Raw genomic sequence first — 27805 nt, 5'->3', positions numbered from 1 at the left:
TTCAAAATAGGAGTAACTATCAAAACACACAATTAGTAAATTAAATAGAAACTTCACAACATACAGGCTTTAACAGATTCAAACACTAATGGTTTGCTCTAAAATTACACTAGCTACTTCTCCTTTGATTGGAGTAGATGATGGACATTGATTAAACTTCTGTCTCAACTTGTGAACACTATTTTCAGTTGTCTTCGCAATGCATGATGATGCAGAAATAACATAGCATGAAACCTAATTAGAGGCCTGGATGTTTTTAGTAGCACATATCATCAGCATCAGTTTGTCAGGTCCCAGGGTCAATGCTTGTAAGTGCCCTGTGTTGTAAAGCAAGTTGGGCTGGTGGTGACTAAATAAATAAACAGTTTTTCAAAATTGGAGACATGCTTTGTTTAAAAGAAAAATGAGAAAGTGAAGAAACAGAGCAAGGCGAGAAAAGGAGAGATAAGAAGGGATAAGGAGGAGTTGTGTCCTGTTGTTGCTGCTGCAGAAGAGACTGGACATGAGACACAACTTTAAATCAAACTCATTGTTTAGATGTTCAGAGAGTGCAGGATAATTGATCATGATGCTCAGGTATACTCGGGGCTAAAGTACGGCGTTGTCTTTTTCTTTTCTGCTCTCAAAGCTTACTCAGACCCTTGTACTGGAGTGAGTAACCATGGTTACAGAAAGCCTCTCTGTGGCTGTCTCTCTGAAACACTCATGATTCATAATAAACAACCTCAGGTCATTATGTCCATGGAAAATGAAGAATGTAACATTACTGCCATTTTTATTTATAACATTAATTACTCCATTAAACAGAAAAAAATATGCACTCTACATCATTAATCTGTTTTAGAAGGTAATAGTGAAACCTTCACTTGAGTGGCCTACAGCTAGCAAGATAGTGTTGGCATCCATTTCAATCGCAATCTGAATCAGAGTATTGTATTAATCCCTAAGGAAATTGATGACTATTGAGCTCAAAGTGCTCATGAGCTACTTCATTAATATTGAATTCTGCAATCTATTCTAAATTCAGAAATTTCATATTTTTAACGTGTCCAAATATGTTATTAGTTGAGTAGATGTATAAAATAAGTTGGTAAATAATGTGTTAAATCATCTCATCAGAAATTACAGATTTGGACAGAGTTTGATTGATGCATGCTGAGAGAGGGCAAAAAGAGAGAGCATAGGAGATTAAGAGTGCAGGAGATTGATGAGGAGAGGTGAAAGAGAGGCCAGGCAGAGATGACAGTTTAAAAAGGACCATCATGACACAATAAGGAAATAGCAAGCAGCTTAGGAAAACTTTAAAATTGGATTAAATACTGACAAATACAAATAAATAAATTCTAGCAAAGTTGAAAAACTCAAATTGTTCTTGTTAGAGTTTGTATTGTTGATTGTCATTTATGCTTAGAAATATTTAACCATAGATGCTTAGAGGTGTATAATCAATTGTGTAGTGATAAGTTGTGTGATCTTTAACAGGCTACAGAGGCTTGGTGTGCATTCCACACCTACATCCTGGGAGCATGAGAGAGGTCATACCTTCTCTTATTGTTTTATGGTAGGATTAACGTAGTTACGTCTGTTCTAGTCTAAGTGCTTTTTGTGTATAAATGAACTGCTGGACTTCCTTACTGTGTTATCTAGGATGAGGGGGGGTCTACCCTCTTCCTGACCAAGGATGTTTGCTTGCGTGCTTTTATGACCCTTTGATCAGCAGTACCCGCCACACACACACACACACACACACACACACACACACACACACACACACACACAGGCAAGGTACTCTTTGTGTGTATGTAGACGTCATATGTTAATGAACCTATGCATATTCATGTAACCTCAATAAAAGGACAGTGGTACGGGAGAACGGACGAGAGCAACTGGGGTCAAGCGAAGGGACGGCGCTCTGTCCGGTCTCTCCCGTGCACGAGTAACATGAAGAACTTTGCCTACTTGTGTCTTGCTTTGCAGTGTAATTATATTGTCTTCAACGTTCCAGCGGATGGGTTCAAGCTACAAACCTATCAGTTCTGTTTGTTCATTTCAGCATCATTCAGTAGAATTGAGGGAGTAACCATGGTTAAAGAAAGGCTCTCTGTTTCTGTCTCTCTGAAACGCTCACAATTCATCAGAAACAACCACAGGTCATTGTGTCCATGGGGACCAGCACCCATGCAGAAGAGGCCAGCCGCCCAGCCCGGGCAGAGCAACTGCCTCTGCAAGCACCCTGGGCAATAGAGGGATATTTAGCATAAATATTTTAAAAGCAAATGCCTGTAAATGGTAATAAAACATAAGATTTTTCCATTTTACTATTGATGGCAGTGTCTGTTAATGTTAAAGAAAATGTACATAACTTTGTTTTTTGGAGTTAAACAAAATGCAAATGGTACAATGGATCTACTGTAAATCTATCGAAGTCTTGGTTTCACCGTTTATGGAAAAGTCTGTGAACTTCCTTAAAAATGTGGATAATGTACAGGCAGAGAATTATTTTTAAAGTTCAGGCTTAAGACACTTTACCGTGGGGTTTGTCGATAACTTATGGACAGTCTGCAGGGTATGTGTTGTTGTACACAATGGGTAATTTCATGCCAGTGGTTTTTAGTAATTTAAAATCAAACTCTGGTTTGTTCGCTGTTTGCCTTGGTGTGGTTTGTTTCTGCAGGTGTGAACAAAGTAATGACTTGGGTGCAAAAACCAAAACAGACCCATCAAGAAGCCTTACATGCTATTGATTCTGAATGTCTGTACAGGTTTGCAAATAGCTGTGGAATGAATGCAAATTGTCCTCATTATCAAGTAGTCCAGAACACAGCAGCTTCTTCCTGTATTTACTTTTGTTGCTTCCACCTCTGAGACATCTGGCAAATAAGGGGACTGAATATTCTCACGTGGTTTGCGGTAACACATTTTAAGTCATTTGGATTCTTCTTAGTGTGAAAAAAATCAAAACACTTCGAAAAGCTGCAAGTTTTCCAATTCAACAACTGAGTAAATGAACTAGGTGTGAAAATGCCTGCCTGAGTCTGCTATCTCGCTTTTAATGAAACAGTTACTGGAAAACAGCTGCTGCAGCCTCTGGAAGACATGTCAGTCCTCATGTTCGAGGTTTGAGTTGCAGAAAAGAATTTGGTGTCACACACAAACAGGTACACTGGTAGTAAACGTTTTAATACATAACTACAATCACATGTTACCCAACAGTAAGTTAAACACGTTGACAAGGTCAATAACAATTTACAGTCACAACAAAACATTTGCAGCATGAAACTAACATCTGAGCCAGGACTTCTGCATAATTTTAACTCTATAATGAGTTTTTAACTCTATAATCTATAACGGCTTTCTTACCAGGAGAGCTGGTGAGAAAGCCGAGAAAGACAAAGCTGATTCTGCGTGAGAGGTAAGTGACGGAAGTGACGGACAAGGTAAGCGACTCATGTTTTAACTGACGTCAGACGCCAGAGATTTTGGCGGAAAATTAAAGCGAATGGTAGTTTAGAATTGAACAAATTCCTTTAAGCTTCAGTATTACCAAATACACTTATCAATTGTCTTATAACTAACAACATTTGTCTAAATCATCTCCAACACCCTTGACAACGGGGAGAGTTTAGAGGCTCTCCAAGATTACATCAATCAGTGCTTCCAGGATCTTGTAATGAAGAAGGCCCAGAGTGCTTCCCCAGCCAAATCTGAGACACCGTCGTCGAAAAGACTTTACCCGGCAGATTCCCCCGGCTCAACATCGCCAGCCGGCAAAGATATTGCCGACATACTGGAGTCAATCGACAAACGATTGTCCATTTTCGATGCAAGGCTGTCCTTGTCAGGCTCAGGAGAAACTCAGAGGCAGACCCTTTGTAAAGTTTCACAATTTATTTTACACAGACACCAGGTGCAGATATATACAGGTGAGGGGGTACGGGAAGAAGGTCTTCGGAGAACACAGGCACGGGAAGGGGACACACGGGGCTATATACACAATCCTTCGCTGATGCTCAGGCTTTAGCTCACCAAACAGCGGTCCTCAGGCTGACGAGAAATCTGGCACAGGGAGGAAGAACAGGTAAGTTGCGGCACGAAAGAAACTCGTGGAAAAGCTCAGACTTGCAATGACACTGACAAGTGTTACACAATAATCCAGCGAAGAAGCATTCTCGGCAGCCGCCTTAAGAAGTGAGCGTGGTGATGAGACGATTGCTTGCAGGTGTCTGAGCCAGGGGCTGGAGTCGTCATGACTATGCCCCGGTAGAGCGCAGGAGGAGAGAGAGACGCAGCACAACAGAAACACCTGTAGCCATACAGAGTCAGCCGAGAAGGCACAGGGTCATGACAGGCCTTGATGGAGATTCTTCACCGAGAATTTAAATGCTTGCGAGAATCAGCAGCAGGTGGAAACGCTCGCTGCTGAAAATGCCACGCTAAGGGAGTCGGTGAAATGTCTCACAGAGAATGTTACCCAGCTCAATAGAGAAAATAACAAAATGAAAGAGACAGTTATTGATCTACAAACTCGTGGCATACGTGATAATCTGGTATTTTCTGGTACTTCAGAAGCCGCTGGAGAGGACGCAGAGACTACAGTAAAAAGCTTCATCAAAACCCACCTGAAGCTGCCGGAGGACACGGTGAAGAACATCGCCTTTGATAGAGTGCATTGCATCGGCCCCATGCGGGCTGCGACCGGGAGACCACATCCTATTGTGGCCAAATTCGGCCAGTTCAAACAAAAGGAACAGGTGAAAAGTCGCGGCAGGGAATTAAAAGGAACGGACTTCAGCGTAAACGACCAGTTCCCAAAAGAGATCCTGGAACGACACAGGGTCCTCTTCCCAATCCGACGCGGCTTCATCCAGAAGGGCTCCCACGCTGTGGACGTGGATGGACAGCCTTACCACGACCCCAGCATCTCTCCGTGGCTGTATTAACTTCAGACCAGATAAGAATCCGCTACACCCTTTCCCTATCCACTCACACTAACTTGCATTAACATCTGTTTAACTTATGAGTATCAAATCACATCTTAAGTGTGATTTCATAGCAGAATTAACACCGTCACTCTCCGTCAGTGATTTAATTGGAATGTTTCCGGGGGGGGGGGGGGGGGGTTCTTCATGCAAACGTACACCTATCTGGAACAACCCTGACATATTACAAAACAATAATATGATAAACTTTTCAGATTGGAGTGGTAAAGGAATCAAATATTTAGAACATATACTAGAAGGAACAGAATTTATTTCATTTGACGGACTAGTTACACAATATGGGATCAACAAGAAAAGATTTTTAGAATATCAACAAATTAAATCCATAGTAAAAAAGAAATTTAAACCGGGTCAAGTTGAACTACAAACACCACCAAGTGTAGTTCAATTTCTTACTCTTAAAACCCCAAAATTACTATCCAAAATATACAGAATGCTTTCTAAAACAGATGAATCAATATCACTTCCTATTGCAAAATGGGAAGCGGATTTATCAGTTAACTTAGACCAAAACTTCTGGTCTCAGATTTGCTTAAAAACCTTTCATTTAATTAGAAATCCCAGTCTTCAATTAATTCAATACAAAATATTACATAGAGTGCACTATACAGGTCATCGGATGTTCAAGATGGGCTTTACGTCTACCAATAACTGCTCACACTGCCAAACCAATTCACCGAACAATTATATCCACGCGCTTTGGTTCTGTCCACCAGTACAGAAGTTTTGGCACGAGATGGCCTATCTCCCACCACCACTTCCCCTGCCAGTGGCAGACGCCCTCAGACATCGGTGCGTTGTTGGTTTGTTTGTGTCCGGGGATGGGCGTCCAGGTACACACCGGCTCACTCCTTGGTGGCCGCTTATCGGGGCCTGGAGCCTGGGGCTCGCTAGGGCCTCTTCGGAGGTGGGGTGCCCTCGGCCTCTCGGCCTGGGGCTCGGTCACTCAGGCACAGCTGGCTGTCGGCGGAGCTCACGGGCGCGTCACTGCAACCCCCCCTGGCTTCTGCTCCATGGCTGCTGAGTGAGCCCTCATCTGGGACTCTCCTCAGCTCTTTCTGGGACAGTGGCGCGGCTGCCCCCCTGTTGGTCTTCCTTGGTCTCTTGTGTTCTGGGGGCCTCTGGATGTCTGGAGTTTTGATCTCCTCCATACCTGCTTCATGCCCTGGAGGACGGGGCTGTGGCCCCCCCACACCCTCTAGCAGATCATTACATGAAGGAACCTTTTAAATACAAGCGCGTCCATGCTCACAGGTGTACACACGGGTGATCACACACACAAACTACACCCTTTTTGGCTCCTACCTCAAAGCACACTGTGCGCTGTCGATCTTACATGCTGCACAATAATGTTTAATATTTAGTATTTACTGTTATAGTCACATATATCATCGTGATATTGTTAATTATATTGGTCTCTCTCTTGGGAGAGAGAGAAAGCGAGTTTTGAGATGTGAGAGATTTGTGACGTTTAGCGTGTTTGGAGTGTGTAGTTAATGTGTTGTCTTGTGTAGTTAGTGTGTAGTGTTGTGGATAGTTTTGTGTTGTGTGTCAGAACAATGAGGTGACTGCTGTCTCCAAGTATAAAAGAGGAGTGTTACACCTGCTGCTGTCAGACCTGCAGGTATCAGGCTGTGATGTTCTCCTTTATAGTGGACAGAAATTATTTTTTTGGAGTGGCATCTTATTGAATGCAGAACAGCTGATTGTTCTGTAAATAGTTTGAAATGGTTATTTAAAAAATCAAGGTAAAAGTTAAATGGATGCAAATAACTTTGTTGTTTGCAAAACTTGTGCATATGATTTTAAAATTGACAATTTATATTTGCATTTAAAGTTATGAAATATGATTCATTAAACATGTTTGTGGTTGTTACAATAAAAAAATGTAACTTTTTCTACTTTGATTTTATGTTTTTTGTCTGATTTTAGATCAATTGTGTTAATACAGTATGTCAAAATAAACTTTCTAAAACATAAAATTCATGAAAGAATCAGTGTAAATATGATGACGTTAGAAAAAAATGTAACAGTTTGCAGTTCTAGGAAGGATGATTAAGGCTGATTCACTCAAAGCTGAGTGCTTCGACGGATAGTCATACATAGATTCACCATGGCAACAGGTAAATACTCTACTTGAGTGCAGTGGGTTGAGGACTGTGCTTCATTGTAGACCATTATTTATATTTATCTTTCATAAAAAAGGGAAAAAACTATTTTTTCCTGTTCAGGGTTGTTTACTCCTCATTTTACCCAACTTCATTTTTACTTCATGCTGACAAACCTAGACTCTGGCCAAATGATGCATTTAATGTTTACATCTAATTAATCAAATAAAGATACAAATATCAATCAAACAGAAAAGACACATTATATATCCAGTGAAAACAGTTTTTGTGATTTCCAACACTTATACATACACTGGACATTTAAACATTTAATGACTACATTTGAACATTTACACATATTTCAACATGAAAAACAATAAGAGTGCACTTGGATTGTCTGCAGCCTGGATTTGAAAACTACTCTAAGCTACATTTATTTTTAGGTTTTTTTGGATGTTGGAGAACCAGAAAATTCATCCACCATTGCTACGATTGCTGTCTGCATTAGTCACACTGCTATCATGTGTAGTATTAAAACCACATAAAGTTTTCCTTTTTTTTTAAAAGCAACATGTTTTTTTTTTCTCAGAAAGCTCAGAAGCTGCACATGAAACAATAAAACTAATGCTAACGTAGACAGGAAACACTACATGTGGCAAGGCAAATTTATTTTGGGATCATCTACCTGCTTCTCATTACACTAGCACTCTTGCTATCCTTCTTCACTCAATCCACAAATCTTCTTTGTGGTCTTCCTCCATCTTCAAAAGCATTTGTCCAGTATAAACATTGTATCTCCACTGTTTCCACTTTGCTTTTTTTTTTTGTCTCTGAACTGCTCTGCCTTGCCTGTTCCTCTAATGTACTAATTTCTATTTTTTATTTTTTTAATTCTGGTCTCTCATAATCAAAATCTTAACATCTCCAACTCTCTGACCTTCAGCTCAGCCTGCTGTCTTTCTTTCCCACCATCCTAAATCCTACATCACAGCCAACCCTCAATGTTTGACCAAAAAAACATATAACATACCACCTGGGCTCTTTACAGTTAATTTTAACAAACTGTTAAACAATATTACATGAACAGAAATACATTAATAACTAAACCTAACACTGAAGAAGTTCAAAATGTTTGAAGAAAAAAATTATTCTTTAATAAGCAGTTTGGCTATGCATGGAGCTGCCTTATGCCAGCAAACACAATATTTCAAAATACCTATGATGACAACAGTAGCTCCCATAGCAAAAACAAGTGGCTGAAAAAATGTAGCTGGATCACACGCTTCCAATCTCTGGTCAATCTCAAACCCTTCTGGTACTGGTACTGTTGGTGAGAATTAGAAGAGAGGTGTCAGACATGATCTACAGGGTGGGCCGTTTATATGGATACACCATAATAACATGGGAATGGTTGGTGATATTAAAGTCCTGTTTGTGGCACATCAGTATATGTGAGGGGGCAAACTCCTCACACCACACCATTGTTTTTCTTGTGACATTACCAATAAGTTTGAAGTGTCACATGACCCTCTTCCTATTGAAAAAACAAAAGTTGTATCCAAGATGGCCGACTTCTAAATGGCCACCATGGTCACCACCCATCTTGAGGAGTTTGCCCCCTCACATATACTAATGTGCCACAAACAGGACTTTAATATCACCAACCATTCCCATGTTATTACGGTGTATCCATATAAATGGCCCACCCTGTACTATTATTGCTTTATGCAGTCTCATCAACAACATGTTTACAGAAGAATACATAAAATTAAATTAAAAGATAAATAAATGCATGTTCCTTTCTCACAACAACAATCTGACACCTGTACTACAAAGCAAGCTTTGGATCTCAAAGAGTCAGCTCTGGGTTTTCAGCGTTGAGCTACATTCACAGTGGATTCTGGTTCAATGAAAAGTTAATGGCATTGGATGACTTCAGATGAGTATAGGCAAAGTAACCTTCAACACAGGTGAGTGTGAGCGGTGAGTGCTTGAAGCTACTACCAATGAGAATGCAGTATGCAGTGTACCACCGAGTGACGTTTGACCTGGAAGTAAATACAGTTGAGGTTACCTAGGCAATGGAATTATGGGATGTGTGCATGTGACCGGTCGTCTTCAAAGCAATGTGCAACGACTTAATCAATTCCAGTTTGGATGCAGCTTTAGGAAAGCGGTTCACTTCTTATTGGGCTACAACACCACGTGAAACTCAATTGCAGACCTAAGGCTGATCAGTCAGTTATCTGGAAAACAGCATCAGTAAGAAATTCACATTCACTTTATTACTGACTTCATTAGGTACAGGATGTTCAGCTGCTCATCAGTTCAGGCATCTAGTCACCCATTTTCATAGTTTTAACTGAATGAAACTAGGCATGGGGGAGAAAGGTGATATGAGTGACTGTTAATGTGGCACCAACAGCAATTGGGTTATTTCAGTTTTTCAGAAACTGCTGATCTGCTGGAATATTTCAACACAACCATATCTAAGATTTACCGAGGATATCCACCCTCAAGTGACACCTAGAGGAACAGCAGTTTTTACATGTTGGCTTCTTTTGAGCATCAGTACACTTTGGACAGGTAGGCAGCCTATCACAGGGCGGCACACAGAACCACAAAAAACATTCATTCTCACATTCACACCTACAGCCAATTTAGAATCAATAGTCAACAAAGCAAGCAAGTCTTTAGACTCAGGACAGAAGCCAACAATTGGGGGTGGGTTTAAAAATCAATTTCCAGATTCAAATCATTTTTAGTTTGAATAATGCGATATTGATTAATTTTTGATTGATTGATTTTGTTCCACTGTTACGTGCCAAGGGGTGTGGCTTTGCTTTTGTGCTCTGTTTTGTGTTCTGTTTATCTTTCAGGCGTCAGGCCTCCTCTGATTGGCCAGTTCGAAGTTGATTGGCAGGTGTCTATTGGCTGGTCTGGGCTCAGTTGGCCAATCACACTCCAAGGAACACTACAAATGAGCCGCTCCCTGGCCAGCTGGTGGCTGCTGGCTTCTGCTTTGACAAACATTTGCGAACAAGCATCTTTATGTTGTGTGTGGTGGGAGGCTGGACAGGTAAGCCGGGGTACCCTATACACTGGTTGTAGATTTTACTCTGTTAGTCACACTAGGTTATGCGGTTGATGCCACCCTTGTATGTTTTCACTGACTTTTATCGAGTAGCTAGGTAGGCCTTTTGTTTTGCATTTTTCTTTCAGTTAGGCTAGGCCCTGGAAGCTACTGACCTCTTTTTGTTTTATTACTTTCTTTGATTTGGATCAACCGCCCAGTCCTCCTCCCCCACCTCTTTACTGTTGTTAAATTTGACTATCCAGGCAAGCAGCCCAATAAATCCTGCCTGATACTTAACTGTTCTGTGGTCTTCCTCCTTCATTGATTGTGGTTGTCCAGTGTTGCTGTCTCCTTCCTACCTTTGCCTCCGCCATGGTGGGGGGGACGTAACACAAGTGGGGGCTCGTCCGGGATCGTTGTATGTGGTGGACAACCTGTATTAATGAGGACAGTGCCGTGATTTTAGGGTGTCTACGTTTCATAGTATCAGCCGGAGATGAGTTTCGACCTGCCTGGTTTTGTTAGTCACCCTAGCGTTGACAAAGTTGACTTGTGTCGCAAAGACGACCTGTTGAGTATTGCTGCCCAGTATAACCTTTCCGTACCAAAGTATGGAGTGAAGAAGGATATTAAGCAGGCTTTGTTGGAGGGATTATTCGAGTTGGGGATTTTAATCAGCCCTGTTCCAGCTGGGGTGCCTTCTCAGGACCCTTCAGTTTCCCCTGGTGCCTCTGCTGATCTAGCTTCTCCAGAGAGAACTGATGAGCAAGCGCTGCCTGCTACACCTCCGGGTGCCCAAGTTAACTCTGATGCGGCTCCCCAAACTCTGCCTCGCTTTAAGCCTTTCACTCCAGAATCCCAATCATCTAGCAGTGATGCAAAGCTTAAGGTTCGCTTACTGCGTTTACAGTTGGAGGCACAAGAGAAGGATAAGGTGCGTAAAGCGGATTATGATCTCCGGCTGGAGGTCCGTAGGCTGGAGATAGAAGCTGAAAAGGAAGTCAGGTTAAAGCAGCTTGAAGTAGAAGCACTGAGGGTGTCATCAGGACAGAAAACAGATGCCACTAAAGAAATCCCGAAAGTCTCCCCGGAAAGTTTTAACGTTAGCAAACATATTGCCCTAGTACCTACCTTTCGTGAGACTGAGGTAGATTCGTACTTCAACGCTTTTGAAAAGGTGGCTACTGCTCTGAAATGGCCAAGAGACATGTGGCCCATATTACTTCAGTGTAAATTAGTGGGCAAAACTCAGGAGGTAGTAGCTTCACTTTCGCTAGAGCAAAGCATGAAATACGACGTGGTGAAGGAAACAATTGTATGTGCCTACGAACTGGTACCTGAAGCCTACAGGCAGAAATTTAGGAACCATAAGAAGTCCAGCAGTCAAACATATGTGGAGTTTGCACATGAGAAAGGGGCTCTTTTTGATAAATGGTGCTCTGCTAACGGAGTTGGGGATGAGTATGAGTCGCTGCGTGAGTTAATGTTACTGGAGGATTTTAAAAATTCATTACCTGAGAGGCTCATAATGTTCTTAAATGAACAGAAGGTGACGTCAATGTCCAAAGCAGCTGTGTTGGCCGATGAGTTTGTGTTAACTCATAAGAATGTTTTTACCCCTGTTTCCCATCCAGATAGGCCCACAACCTTGCGCTCAGCACGGCTTGAGTCTAGTTGCTCTGCTGCGAGGCCAGTGAGGCCAGTGAGGGTGCCCTCGCCTCCCCACGGTGAGCGTGAATGCTTTTATTGCCACAAGAGGGGTCATCTCATTGCAGAATGTCAGGCATTAAAGCGTAAACAGCAACTATCCTCACAACCAAAAGGGGTGGGATTGATTAAAGCCACAGAGACTGGGAGGGCATTTCAACCAAACACTAACCACCCTGACCCTTGTTTCAAACCATTCATTCTAGAGGGAGTGGTTTCGCTGACTGGGACTCCAAATGATCAACAACCAGTAAAAATACTGAGAGATACAGGGGCCTCTCAGTCCATCATTAGAGAAAACGTCTTACCGTTTTCTGAGGAGTCATTTTGCCAGTCCAGTGTTATTGTCCAGGGAGTAGAACTCGGATTTGTATCTGCCCCTTTGCACACTATTCACATTCAGTCTTCATTAGTCAGCGGAGTTGTTAAAGTGGCTATTCGTTCTGCGTTGCCCATACCAGGCATTGACTTCATCCTAGGTAATGACCTTGCTGGAGGCAAGGTCATACCCATTCCTGAAGTGTTAGACAGACCCGAGCTGAGCCGGGATTCTGACTCAGCCCAAGACCAGCTTGCCATCTTTCCAGCTTGTGTAGTTACGAGGGCCCAGACAAAAAAGTATGGTCCTGACTTGGCCGATTCCTTTATGAGGTCAGATCCCGTTGGTGATGTGATTAACTTTACCTCTGGATCTAAGGTTCAGGCCACAGTTCCACCTGCTGACAAAACACAACCAGTTCTGGATTTGCCAGTCTCCCGAGAGGAGTTCATTATTGCACAGAAAAATGATGTAACCCTGTCCAAGTGTCATTCCTCCACTCTCAGTCAACAGGATGCCAAAGGGAAAAAGCTGGCTTACTTCTCTGACAAAGGTCTTCTGATGCGCAGATGGACAAGTGAGGTCTCGGAAGACGCTGACTGGTCTGCAGTATATCAGGTGGTGGTACCTACTGCTTATTGTACCCAGGTACTGTCCTTAGCACATGACCATCCATGGTCAGGACATTTGGGGGTTAATAAAACATACACCAGAATTCTGAAACATTTCTTCTGGCCCGGACTGAAATCTGATGTTGTTCAATACTGCCGTACTTGCCATGTATGCCAAATGACCGGCAAGCCAAACCAAGTAATCCCCCCCGCTCCTCTCTGTCCTATCCCAGTAGTAGAGGAGCCATTTCAAAAAGTGATTGTTGACTGTGTGGGGCCTCTACCTAAAGCTAAAACTGGAAACCAGTTTCTGTTGACGATCATGTGCGTTTCGACCAGGTTTCCCGAGGCAATCCCACTACGGAGAATAACAGCTCAGATTGTTGTCAAAGCACTGTTGAGATTCTTTTCAACCTTTGGTCTGCCTAAGGTTGTGCAAACAGACCAAGGCACTAACTTTAAGTCTAGAGTGTTTGCCCAAGCCCTGAAAACATTAGGCATTGAACACATAACCTCGAGTTCTTACCATCCTGAAAGTCAGGGGGCACTAGAGAGGTTTCATCAGACTTTGAAGTCTATGTTAAGGAAACACTGTTATAGTTCCCAACGGGACTGGGATGAAAGTGTTCCACTTGTTTTATTTGCCTGTCGGGAAGCAACCCAAGAATCTCTGGGATTTAGTCCCAGTGAGCTTGTGTTTGGGCGTGAGATGAGGGGTCTTTTGAAGGTTTTTAAAGAGAGGCTGGCTACACCGGTTGACAACACCAAAAGCCTTCCAGAGTACGTCAAGACACTGAATGACAGGTTGAAGAGGGCTTATTCCTTAACCAGGAACGTATTAGCCACGTCACAAGCGAAAATGAAGAGACACTTTGATCAGTGGGCTGTTGACCGTTCATTTCTGCCAGGTGACAGAGTGCTCCTTCTCCTTTCGGTGCCCGGCTCCTCTCTCTCCGTTAGGTTCTCTGGTCCTTATGTTGTAGAGAGAAAACTCAGCAAGACTAACTACATTATTCAGACCCCGGATCGCAGACGTCCCACTCGGGTGTGTCATGTCAACATGATGAAGCTGTACAACTCTCGTGAACCTTCAGCTGTGCCATCTGTGGTCCAAGAGCAAGTGGTTACGTCTCCGATGGCTTCGGTGACCAAGGTGGAGATTACTCCAGATGAAGATGGGTTGGTGTTACGAGGTGCTGAGCCTCAAAGTGCTCGACTAGGTAATTCTGTGATATTGTCAACCCTAACACAATACCTGTCCCACCTTCCTGCTGAACAGAGCAATGATATTATAACACTCATATCGGGATTCCCATCTCTGTTCAGTGATATCCCGTCTCAAACCACTGTCATAAAACATGATGTGGTGCTCACTAACCCTACACCAATCAAACAGCGCGCTTATCGGGTTAGTCCTGCAAAGAGGGAAATCATAAAACAGGAAGTTGAGTATCTTCTTCAGAATGGATTGGCAGTGCCAAGCTCCAGCTCTTGGAGTTCACCATGTCTCTTAGACACTAAGTCAGATGGAAGCCCAAGATTCTGTACGGACTTCCGAAAGGTGAACTCTGTCACTGTACCCGATGCACATCCCTTACCCCTTATCGATGACTGCATTGATGAAATAGGGCCTGCAAAATACATCACTAAACTCGATATGTTAAAAGGGTATTGGCAAGTGCCTTTGACACAGCAAGCGTCTGAGATTTCAGCTTTTGTCACCCCTGACCACTTCCTGCAGTATACGGTTATGCCTTTTGGCATGTGCAATGCCCCTGCAACGTTTCAGAGACTGGTTAACAAAGTGTTGGGAAACATCCCTAACTGCCGAGCATACTTAGATGACATTGTTGTGTATAGCAGTGACTGGTCCACCCACATAGCTACATTAAAAAAAGTCTTCATTAGCCTAGACAGTGCGTCTCTCACTTTGAACCTTGCCAAATGTGATTTCGCTAGAGGCAGTGTCCTCTACCTTGGCCAGCAAGTTGGTCTAGGGCAAGTGCGCCCTGCAGATGCCAAAGTCATTGCGATTAGGGAGTTCCCCCAACCAACCACCAGGAGAGAACTGTGGCGGTTCCTTGGGATGATAGGATATTACCGACGGTTTTGTAAAAATTTCTCTTCTGTTGCTGCCCCTCTCACTGACTTAACCAGCCCCTCAAAGCCGTTTATTTGGTCTGGGAGTTGTCAGCAGGCTTTCGAAAGCCTTAAGGGCTTACTTTGTTGCACCCCTGTTTTGTCTGCTCCTAACTTCTCTTTACCATTCAAACTGGAAATAGATGCCAGCGCAGTTGGGGCGGGAGCGGTGCTTCTCCAGGAGGATACCCAGGGCATTGACCATCCTGTGAGTTACTTCTCTCGGAAGTTTGACAAACACCAGCTCAGGTATTCTACCATTGAAAAGGAGACCCTTGCTTTGTTGTGGGCCTTGCAACATTTTGAAGTCTATACAGAGTCAGGTCAGAGGTCAGTCCAAGTATTCACAGATCACAACCCTTTAGTTTTCCTCTCCAAGATGTATAATCACAACCAGCGGCTTATGCGTTGGTCACTGATTATTCAGAATTATACCCTCAAAATCCATCACAAAAAAGGTTCAGAAAACATTGTAGCAGACGCACTCTCCCGTGCTGTTTAGAGAGGTCACCAAACCCTGAGTTTGGTTTTTGAAGGGTGGGGGTGTTACGTGCCAAGGGGTGTGGCTTTGCTTTTGTGCTCTGTTTTGTGTTCTGTTTATCTTTCAGGCGTCAGGCCTCCTCTGATTGGCCAGTTCGAAGTTGATTGGCAGGTGTCTATTGGCTGGTCTGGGCTCAGTTGGCCAATCACACTCCAAGGAACACTACAAATGAGCCGCTCCCTGGCCAGCTGGTGGCTGCTGGCTTCTGCTTTGACAAACATTTGCGAACAAGCATCTTTATGTTGTGTGTGGTGGGAGGCTGGACAGGTAAGCCGGGGTACCCTATACACTGGTTGTAGATTTTACTCTGTTAGTCACACTAGGTTATGCGGTTGATGCCACCCTTGTATGTTTTCACTGACTTTTATCGAGTAGCTAGGTAGGCCTTTTGTTTTGCATTTTTCTTTCAGTTAGGCTAGGCCCTGGAAGCTACTGACCTCTTTTTGTTTTATTACTTTCTTTGATTTGGATCAACCGCCCAGTCCTCCTCCCCCACCTCTTTACTGTTGTTAAATTTGACTATCCAGGCAAGCAGCCCAATAAATCCTGCCTGATACTTAACTGTTCTGTGGTCTTCCTCCTTCATTGATTGTGGTTGTCCAGTGTTGCTGTCTCCTTCCTACCTTTGCCTCCGCCATGGTGGGGGGGACGTAACATCCACACAAAGTTGTAAACACAAAGATGTAAACACTTTATGTTTACATCTTTGTGTTTAAATCTTTACTTCCTGCACAGTGCTCTCTCTCAGTGTACTCAGAGCCGTTTACCATCAGAAATCTCTGTTTATTACACGATTCGCTTACGACTCTGCTGTTCAGTGCTCTCCACCACTATTTTTTTGTTTGTTTCTTCTTTTAATGACAAAAAAGCCTAATACAGTGGAACCCCAACTTACGAAATTAATTTGTTCCCGAGGGTCTTTCGTAAGTCGAAACTTTTCGTAAGTCGAAGCACCCAGTGAGTGAGGTGATGCTGAATGATAAGCTATAGGCTAATTGCTAACAACAATAGGTCGTTCAAGGGGTTGTAACATGATCCGGTAGGCATTGTAGGCTCAGCCAATCAGAGCCAGTGGATTTCGTTACACGGTCATTTCGCCGTAACACGGGCAGAAATATTGCCATTCAGTGCCTTCGTAACTTGAATTTTTCGTTAAATGGGGTATTTGTAAGTCGGGGTTCGACAGCATCTTTTACAAATTACGCCCTCTGCTTCACTTCAGCAGCATCAGGTAATGTTCATATGTTGATTCTGGGTTTTCTTCCGTTTTTGTTCTACTGCAGAATATTTTTAAGGAGGTAATTTGCTATTCTGTGTTTTATCCTCAGTAACATTGATACAAAGGTATGCTGCTGTGATGGTTACACCTCTGATGAAGTCTCACAAGTGTCAGCTTTGTTTTTCTACACAGATATAAAAATATGGGTATGCACTGAGAAATGACCAGAAGCATAATAGTTCTGACAGAGTCTAAATTGAATTGAGTCGAATCAAATCGATTCAGGACTTTTGAATCAGAATTGTATTTTATTACAATCAGTGACGATACCCAGCCCTTTTAACAGATAATGTGACAGTTTTCACTGTGTTTGTAAGTCACTCTGCTGACATTGGACAGAAACTGAACTTCTGATTGTTTAAAGCAGCTAGATTAATAAACCCAGTGTTGACTTACTGATCTAATAAACACCCTGATGTGAAACCAAATGAAGAAAAGATAATCTGGATATGTTGAACTTGTTTTGTAGTACAGGCTCCAGGAAGAAGATTCATTTCTTCTACAAACTCACCTATTGTCAGCTTGATGATTGTGATGGGCGTAGTCTTTAAAATGGCTGCCTTAGAGTTGTTTGTTCCTACCTGGGTGACATGACACTCGTACGTTCCATCATCATCAAATGTCGTGCCATACAGAAACAATGTCAATTTCCCTTTTTGCATGTCTGTATACATGAGACGTACTCGGTTCGCATAATGTGGCGGCTGAGTGCTTGGATCAGATGCATTGCTCTGGTAAAAAAGTTCTTTTTCTAGATTCAAGACAGATCTGGTCCACATCACAGCTCCAATGGACTCCTTATTTGGAACCTCGCATGGCAGAATGGCAATTTCTCCAGGTGCAGCGAAGACTTTCATTGGTTCTGAAACGGAGAGGAAACAACACAAAACAGTTTAGAGCTAATATGATACCAAACAAACCAGAATACACTGCATGCTAAATATTTAAAAATTACTGAGAATCACATGAGGAGAATAATTTAGATTCCCCACAACACAAATAGAAATCAACTATAAATATAAACCTGTCACAATCTAAGGATCGTCTATTAGATCAAGTAACACTGGAAAAAATGTCGCTCTCCCTCAAACAGAAACTTACATTACAGAATTACACTAACATGCTCCATGTCATGGTCCCTGTGCCTCACCAGCTGATTCTGTATTAGGCAACATGTGTTTTCTCTCTCTCTCTCTCTCTCTCCTGCCGCGGCGATGCTCATTATGGGCTCCCGCCCCTGGCCCACGCACCTGCTGCCGATCGGGATAATCACAAGGCCGATTTAAGACAGCAGCACTGTGTCACTCGTCGCTGGATCGTTGAGTTATCAGCGTCAGTCGCTCAGTAGATTGTAAATAAGGATCTGTGAGTTCGTTCCGTCTGTTCGCCTCTAACTATAATCTCTGTGTACAGATCTATCCCGGACCTTTCCCTGCCTGCCTGTCATCCCGTGGACGAGTGAGTGGATGGTGTTTCCCCAGTGTGGGGAGTGAAGAGAGAGAGCCTTTGGAGGACGTCAGATTCCCGTCTTTTCCCTCACATACCCCGGAACCCTGGACCCCCCTCCCCTCCCTCCAGCACTTTGTAAATAGCATCACCTGGTGTCGTTGTGTAAATAAAATCTGTAAATCCTGTAAGGAGTCCCGGTCTGCGCCTGAGTCCGTTAACTGAAACCTGACACTCCAGAGTGGTCAAATGTCACTCAGGTTCCTATTTATTGGATTATGGTTCATTGTTGCTTAACATTTCTCTTTTGTTATATTAATTTCTACATTCATCATGTCCTTTTATCTTAAAAATGACTAAAAGAGTAGTTGTAAAATAACAAACTGATCATCTGAAGAGATTTCAGAGCTCACAGTACAGAAACAGCTTTAGTGAAGGTTTAAAAAGGTTTAAGGTTCGTATGGCCTCTGACAGTGGATTCATCTCTGTGCTTGACCTACTGGAACTAAATGCAGTATTCAGTAGAGATGGCTACCAGTATCCGGTGCCATTATGGCAGACCGAAAAGCAGCGCACATTCCGGTGCTTCATTTCGGTGCTTTCTTTTTTTCCTGAGATGTCATACACTTTAGATTCTAGCCAATCATTTTACATTTGCAAGCGTAGTAGGCGGGTCCAGGTACGTACGTTCATTTAGAGCAGAGCTACAGATTAAAAATGCCCAAGGCGGAGCGGTCAAAAGTCTGTCTGTACTTCACAGCAAAAGATGCAAACTCAGCAGCCTGCAACAAGTGCTATTATGCTGATACTGTGATACTGTGCAAAGGAGGTAACACCTCGAATCTGATGAAACACCTGGCATAGCGTTTTTTTAAAACCTGAGAAATGCACCGTATTTGATAGCTTGCTGCGAGACCTCACACCGAGCACATCAACTGTGTGGTGCCTGTTATCGACCCGGAGTTAGCAACATGAACCCGAAGAGGAGAGTCCTGGCCCCTAGCCCTGCCAGTGTAGCAGAAATGATGACGGATGATGATGGCAGCAGCAGCCGTTCTTCTCTGCGTGAGTAGCTTAATGTTGTTCGTGTGTAATTTACATTGAGTAGGCTAACCACGTTATTACATTAATGCATGTAAGGTGAACTAGCAAACACCGTCGTAGTTACATGCGGCTGTCTTCTTGTTTGATGGCAGATACTCCCTTCACCCTGGCCAAAAAGGCTAAAATGACCAAAGAAAAAGAGGAAAACAGCTAAACATGAGAGGTTTTTGGACAAAGTTGGTGGGTTTTTTTCCATTGATTAAGCACTGCTTCCAGCCAAGAGTGATACCATATATGCCCCATAGCTGCAGAAAAGGCTAACATTGTTGTCTTTTTACAAAAAACAGCTAAACATGAGAGGTTTTTGGACAAAGTTTGTGTTCTTGATTCTTTAAGCACCGGTTCGAGCACCGTTTAAGCACCGGCACCGTTTCCAAAGTACCGGTTTGGTACTGGTATCGGATAAAAACCTAAACGATACCCATCCCTAGTGTTCAGTACTGTTGACTGTAATATTCTATTAGGGTGATTAGAGGATAATGTAGGTATTGCAGGTAGTGCGCTCCAGTGTTTTTCACAAAGGACTACATAAAGTGCAATACAGTGGTCCCTCGCTATAACGTGGTTCACCTTTCGCTGTTTCGCAGATTTTTTTGGGGTGTCATTTTGCATGCTTTTTTTTATTTATTTTTTTTAACAGTGCAATTTGTTCTGTGTCCTGATTGGCTGTAGACCATTGTCAATCAATCTACTCCATGCCGTGTCTCCAGTACAGTACAGAATGCGTTCAGCTTGTCAATAATCTGGCAGTGTCGCCCTCAAGTGCTGTACAGTATGTTTGTAAGTTTTCTCCCCAGCAAACACAACAATGTAGACGAAACATTTTGCACCGTCAAAGGCACCTGCGCTAGCACCCAAAAGGCAGAGGAAGATGCTAACCATCGCACAAAAAGTTGGACTTCTGGACATGCTAAAGGAAGGTAGAAGTTACCGTATTTTCCGTATTGTGAGGCGCATTATGGAAAACAAAACAGTCAGATAAGTCAAACTTTACTCAACTCATTCTTCTTGCTTCCTCTACTTCCATACCATTGATTCATTAATGTTGAGTTCTCTGGCAGCTGCTCTATTCTCATGTTCTGGACCTGAAAACAGGGTTTGATCTTTGGTTTCATTCTATAATAGTGGACTTTTTTTTCTACCAAGGTTTGAACTTTGAGAGTATTTAAACAAGACAGAAAAGTGTGAAAATGTTCAAGGTTGTCTGAGAAAAGTGTATAAAGTGTGTAGTTAGGGGTTTTACAGCCTTAAAACATCTATAAAATTGTTAAAAAATAATAATAAAGCTGACTATGCAGATTTCACCTATCACAGGTTATTTTTAGAACGTAACTCCTTTGATGAACGAGCGACCACTGTATGCAAAAATCGCAAAAAAACAAAACAAAGACAGCGCAACAGGCACAACAGACTGATACAGTCACAAGACGGTGCAGACACTGCAACAATGACAGTGGGTTGTGCAAAAGACTGAGCACTGTGTGTGTATGAGGCTGGGCAGATAAGTGCTTGAAGTAGTGACCTGTATGAACGTGTGTGTGTTTGTGTGTGTGTGTCAGTCCACTCATTGAGTGTTCAGGAGTCTGACATGGGGAAGAAACTGTTTTGCAGTCTGGCAATGAGGGTCCGGTACCTCTGGTACCTCTTACCAGAAGGCAGCAGGGTAAAGAGTGTGTAGGAGGGGTGTGTAGGGTCTTCCACAACTGTGGTTGCTTTGCAGATGCAGCAGGTGTGATCAATGTCTGTGATGGAGGGAAGTGAGGCTCTGTGGTAAAGGCTGTGTAAATTCCAATAAAACTGAGGTTATTGTACTCGGCCCTAAAGATGTTAGAAATATGGTATCTAACCAGATTCTTACTCTGGATGGCATTACCTTGACCTCCAGTAACACTGTGAGGAACCCTGGAGTCATTTTTGACCAGGACATGTCCTTCGGTGCACATAATAAACAAATATGTAAGACTGCTTTCTTCCATTTGCGCAACATCTCTAAAATTAGAAATATCCTGTCTCAGAGTGACGCTGAAAAACTAGTTCATACAGTAGTCCAGGCTGGACGACTGTAATTCATTATTATCAGGATGTCCTACAAAGTACATCCTGAGTACTGCTGCTCACCTACAAGGTCGTAAATAATCAGGCCCCATCTTATCTTAATGACCTTGTAGTACCATATCACCCTATTAGAGCACTTCGCTCTCGCTCTGCAGGCCTACTTATTGTTCCTAGAGTATTTAAAAGTAGAATGGGAGCCAGCTTTTATGCCCCTCTTCTGTGGAATCAGCTCCCAGTTTGGATCACCTGAATCCTCTCTTATTTATGCTGGATGTTTTTAAACACCTTTCTCCATTTAATTATTAGTTATTATTAATCTCTGGCTGTCTTTCGCAGCATCTTACCCCCCTCACCCAGAACTGGTCATGGCATGTGGCCGCCCCTCCCTGAGTTAGGGGGGAGCTCGCACCATCCGCTCCGAGCTCCCTGACCTGCACTCAATCTACAGCAGGCGGTGCTGGACCGAGGCCAGGAAGATCGTGAAGGACCTCAGCCATCCCAACAACAGACTGTTCTCTCTGTTGAGGTCAGGAAAGCGATTCCGCTCCCTGAAGACCAACACAGAGAGACTGAGGAGGAGCTTCTTCCCGCAGGCGATACGGTCTCTCAATCACACCACCACACAGTACTGACCCACACATATAGTTCTTACACACACACTGGACATTCTGGACATTGTTATCACTTAAATCACTTTAAGCATATTTGCACTGCAGAAGACATAATGTGGATTGCACAGCACTGGTCACTACATTCTTCATTTCCAGTTAATATTTGTACAGCTGCTGTTATTGTGTATTTATTTATTTATATTTCTTCATACATTCTTATATAGTTCTATATTGTGTATTTTGTTGTACAGTTATTTTATTTTCAACTTTAATTTATATATTTTATCTTATTCTTTCCCAGTTAAATTTACCCTTCATTCTAATTTGTGTTGTACAGTTATTTCATTTTTAACCTTAATTTATATTTTATTCCTTCCTAGTTAAATTTACCCTTTTTAATTTTTCATATTTATTTCCTATCTTATTCATAGCCTTTTCCTTTTTTGTTTTCTTTAGGTCACGAGCAGTTGTCCAAGCATTTCACTACATATCGTACTGTGTATGACTGTGTACGTGACAAATAAAATTTGAATTTGAATTTGAATTTGATTCTGCTGGAGGTTTCTTCCTGTTAATATTTTTTTCTTCCCACTGTCACCGAAGTGCTCGCTCATAGGGGGTCATATATCATATTTTCTCTCTTGTCTTTTTATTATTGTAGGGTCTTTACCTTGCAGTATAAAGTGCCTCAATGCAACTGTTGTTGTGACTATATAAATAAAGTTGATTTGAATTGAATTACTGGTGACATCAATTTGGTCATGTTAATATTTCTGATTGTTTAAAGCAGCTAGTTTAATAAATACAGTGTAGACTTACTGATATAATAACCACCTTCATGTGAAGCCAAATAAAGGAAAAGATCATCTGGATATGTTGAACTTGTTTTCCAGGAAGAAGATTAATTTCTTCTACAAACTCACCCATTGTCAGATTGAGAGTGTTGATTGGCTTGGTCTTCAAAATGGCCGCCTTAGAGTTGTTTGTTCCTGTCTGGGCGACATGACACTCATACGTTCCAATCTCAGCAAATGTCGCCTCCACTATATACAAAGACAATTGACCATTCCACATGTCTGTATGCAGCAGATATATGCGACTCAGAGAAGCTGACTTCTGAGTGTCTGGATCAGACGCATTGCTTTGGTAAAAAAATACATATTTTGAATCCAAGTAAGACCTGGTCCACATCACAGCCCCAATTGATATATCATTTGGAACGTGACATGGCAGAATGACATTATCTCCAGGAAAAATCTTGAGGGTTGTGGAGTCTGAAAGAGACAAAAAATACAACACAGACTAGTAAGCTGGAGTTACAGCTGATACCAAACAAACCAGAATACACTGCATGCTGAATATTAATACAATTACTGAGAATCACATGAGGAGAAACATTTAGAGAGAATCGGTTGCCCACGACACAGATAGAAATGAAATATAAATTTAAACCTTTTACATGTAAGAATCCATTAGATCAAGTAACACTGGAAAATATGTCTCCCTCCCTCAAACAGAAACTTCCTGCTCAGTTGTTTTTGTACACATGTTACATTGCAGCAAAAAAAACCCTGAAATGTCTGGTTCCAGCAGTCTCCTGTCAAAAGCTTTTAGACCCAACATGATGTGTCTCAGATAGGATGAGTCACCCACTTCACCCCAAATCTACAGGTACCATTAGAGTTACCTGTACCTGAGCTGGACTGCAGTAAACATAGTTTAAATGAAAATCACATGTGAGCTTTAGACACAATCAGGTAAAGACTAGTAGTTGAAAGTATGGAGATAATTCAAAGACAAAGGCATCAATTTAATTTAAAAAAAGAAAAAGCCTCTCCTCTCCCATCATCAATTTGCCTGAAAAAAAATTACACAGAAAAAAACACTCTTACAACACTAATAGAAAATGTATAAATAAATGCCAAAATGTCAAAAATCAATTTTCAGACACTATATTATATTAACAGAAACTAGAATGATTTCAATTTCTGTGAACACCTGGGGAATATCACACTGAAGCTGGACCTTTGTACTTTTAAGCTTTAATATCTGTAAAACCATTAACAACGATTTGCACAGTAGAAGTTTATGCCTTAAATATGGAAATTTGTGCATAAAATATCAATCCCCGCTACACTGTGATTTCAATTGTTCACATTGAGAGTTCACATTCATACAGCCATGCGATGTCCCTTAAAGTGCTTTTTTAGATAAAAGAATTTTAAAATATCCTCTACAAAGAGTATCAGCAAAATTTCCAACAACACCCTGATACCTGCTCATATGTAATCGAACATTCAATTTTCTCAAACAAAAAATTATTACAACAGGGACCTAAAAGTTTGCATAATTTACATTGAGAAGTTTATATTTGCCTTAATTTTTTCCCGGCAAATCTGGGATGATCAGGTGAGAGGTATTTAACGAACTGATATGGAAAGATCCCAAAAATGAAACATTTTTGAATTAAAATCACTTGAATTAAAAGCCTTCCGAGCTGAGAGTATCTTCACAGATCCAACAGAAACATGTGTCTCATCGCTTTTGATATTTTTTTCATGATAAAAAATAAAAAAAATATTTCATGATTCCCCCTTTAATGCCTATTAAGGAAAATTGATCTTGAATCAATGAGTTTTGATGAAAAAGATCAGCATTGTGCTCCACATTGAAAAGCATTCTGATTTTTCTTCTGCATTTGATTCAAATTGAGGCTCTGCTGATTAGATATTTTTGTCGTGGTGATTCCTGATAGATCCTTCAGATGGTTTTCATTACTCACACGTGTGAACTTAACACCTGTCTGTCCTCCACCTGTTGATATTTATCACTAAGACAAACACGCTCTGTCAAAATCCAAACACTAAGTGCAGCACACGAAGTATCTAACATAGTACAAAGTAGGAGAAATACGCATCTCTGTATATACATGTGTCGCTGCTGGCTGCAAGTCTGACATCAGACATTCAGCCAAAAGAGCTGATTTACATCATTCTAATGAAAAACCTCACCTCCAGAAGATGATGGTGACAGACAAAGGAGAATCAAACCCAGCACGGCTCTTCTGGACACGTTCATCTTCGTCGGAAGTAGCAGTAGCGTTGAAGAGCTGCTTCTTCTTGGTGCGTTGGGGTGCTGTGAGCACTTGTACTCTTGTCTAACTGGACACAGTCTCCACTGTTCAATCGCAGGTTTTCTGCTTCAGCCCATCTGCCTCATCCTTCAGACTGGACGCAGAGTTGGAGGTTTGCTGCTCTCTACTGTTCATGTGTGAACTGCCTTAAATCCACATTCAGTTATTATTAAATCAACACTGAAAGTGCACAAAATGGTGGAGGAGACTACACATAAGATATTAAAATTTGTTTGAGACACTTGCATGTTTGAAATCCTCAATCAAATTGACAAGTATAATCCAAGTAAATAGAAAATGCAGCTTTGAAATGATGATTTCATTTGCTAAGGGGAAAAAAATTATCCTACCTTCCTGGGGCCACGTGAAGAAGTAATCCTCCCCCAAACCTGCTATATGGTTATGTCACTACTGGCAGGGGCAATCAGCCATTTGTAATAACTGTAAATGAGTCTTTCACATCACTGTGGAGGAATTTTACCCACTCTGCTTTGCAGAATATGCAGCAAACTGAGAAACCAGGAGGAGGCTAAATACTTTTTACAGCACTGTGAATTGGTTTACCACCCTTTAATGTAAGCAAGATAGACCTTATATGCTAGAAAATGAGATTCATATGTATAATAACGATTTTTAAAAATAGTTGAGTGTTGAACTGCACACACAGACAGCAGGGGGCATCTGTTTCTGCTGTGGTGAACACCATACAAGCAAAAAGAGATCATGCTAAAGGATGTTGACTGACTCTTAGTCAGTGTGTTGCAACTCTGTTAAATGTGGACTCACAGACAGATTCACTCATTTCAGAGCAGAGGATATCACTGCCTTGCATGAACTTCATAACAAACATTTATAAAGCTGCTCGGAAATCAGGGAAAGACTTCAGTTCCCACAGTTTTATTCTCCTCTGGTTTAGTTTTAGTCTGAATTTGTCTTCAGTCTGACTTTGATGATAATCAGACTTCTCTGGTGAAATGACCCCCATGGCTCTGAGTTTTGTATTTACACAACTAACAGAAGAAGACGGCCGTAGTGATAGACGGAGCGGTTCCGAACGACAGCAACATCAGAAAGAAGGAACACAAGAAGCTGGAGAAATAAAAAGGCCTCAGTGAAGAGCTGGAGAAGATGTGGAGGGTGAAGGTAACAGGAACAGCTAAGCGACCGCACAGGACCCTCAAGCTCCCAGGCGGTAGATATTATCATATAATTATAAATTATTATTGTAAAATAAGTGGATTTTATAAATATCCTGAACAGAAATGTTAAGTTATTTAATTGCAAAGATGGTGACTAAAGTTTTAATTTCAGGTGGAAAAAATTGATTTTATAATTAAGGCATAAAAACTGTACTGGACCAAAATCAGAAATGTGCAGAGTGCAGCAAACAGGGGCGGTCCTAGCATGTTTGGTGCCCTAGGCTCTGCAGTCGTTCACTTTCCTGTTTCTCCGTATGAATAAAAGATACATAAGCTGAGAGTGTTTCTCAAAACTGGGTTGTTCATTTTAATCTCTTTGTCTTGTTTTCAGAAAACATTAAATTTTAATGAATTTAAAATAATAATATTCTGCATCTACACCCATCAAATACATAATATTTTAGGTTGTTCATTTGATGTAAAACTGCTTCCAGGTTTGTTACACCAACTGTTTCACTTCATAGATGCTTTTCTGATGGAGTTTTTTTTTTTTTGAAAATCTAAAATTTTACAATCCTACTATTTATCCTAATATGATTTATCCTAAGGTCCCAAAGAAGGATTTACTTACTTGGACTAACATGAACAAAGAAAAAAGTCAAAAAATGCTTGCAGCGTCTAGTGCTTTGAACTAGGACGTTTTGTTTATTTATTATATGTATTAATTATATATAAAGTATTGAATTATTGCAGTCAACACTGAGAGGACATTTATTCTCTTGGCATCTGTAGCTCTAGTATCTCGAGTAGCCAGAGCTGGAGATTTTTATGAATGGGAGTCACTGGTGAGGGTGGTGTTGGCATTTGGAAAAAAAAGTGAAAGAAAACATATGGCATTAATTCTATTTTAATTAAATGCTTATTTGTATTATTTTATTATAATTTAACATGTACTTTACAACAGAAAGCAGTTTTATTTATTTAACTTCACTTCTGGACATAATTGGCAAGTTAATGTAACAATAATCGGTATCTATCTGTATATTGTGAAAATGATGTTAAAAAAAAACTAATAATCAACTCTGAACAACCTTTCCAAATAATTCATACACCACATAGTCACATGACATTTTCCAAACACCTTTCAGACACAAATTAGCAAGCACAATGCAAGAAGAAAGGAAAAACTACTTCACACTCAAGTCAAGTCTCAACAAATCATGTCTGAGATACTTCAGTTTATTTAGAAAAAAATAATTTTGTTTAGTAATCACCAGTCCACTCCAGCTAAGTTCAGTGAATAGGAAAAAAAAAACACTTTGGTTTCCAAACAGACTGCAATGTGGAAACAAAAGAAGAAAGAGTGTGAGGCATTCTCAGACACAGAATTACAAAATTTTGCAAAATCAAGAAACAAATTCAGGGCTGGCAGTCAACCATAATAACCAGCTGGATGGACGTAAGCTGTGACACAGATTTGGAGGATAACTTTGGTCTGCTTCCTTACCGGCCTCTCTCCACACTGACAACTAGGCCT

At 41.5% G+C, this 27805-nt stretch overlaps 1 protein-coding gene across 1 annotated transcript; it reads right to left on the bottom strand.

The window, feature by feature from the left end:
- Positions 1–4039: 4039 nt before the first annotated feature.
- On the bottom strand, positions 4040–25074 carry LOC309703160 (uncharacterized protein; the record flags this gene model as incomplete). Its single annotated transcript, XM_082527870.1, has 5 exons — positions 4040–4056; positions 8325–8432; positions 17292–17642; positions 22920–23039; positions 25008–25074. The coding sequence occupies 5 exons, from the start codon at positions 25072–25074 to the stop codon at positions 4040–4042; spliced, it is 663 nt and encodes a 220-aa protein (XP_082383996.1).
- Positions 25075–27805: the final 2731 nt, after the last annotated feature.

The sequence above is a fragment of the Aulonocara stuartgranti genome (assembly GCF_965226115.1).
Source record: "Aulonocara stuartgranti genome assembly, chromosome: 3".
In the NCBI taxonomy this organism is placed as follows: Eukaryota; Metazoa; Chordata; class Actinopteri; order Cichliformes; family Cichlidae; genus Aulonocara; species Aulonocara stuartgranti.
The sequence above is the reverse complement of the archived record's forward strand: the minus strand, read 5'-3'. Positions and strand labels throughout refer to the sequence as shown.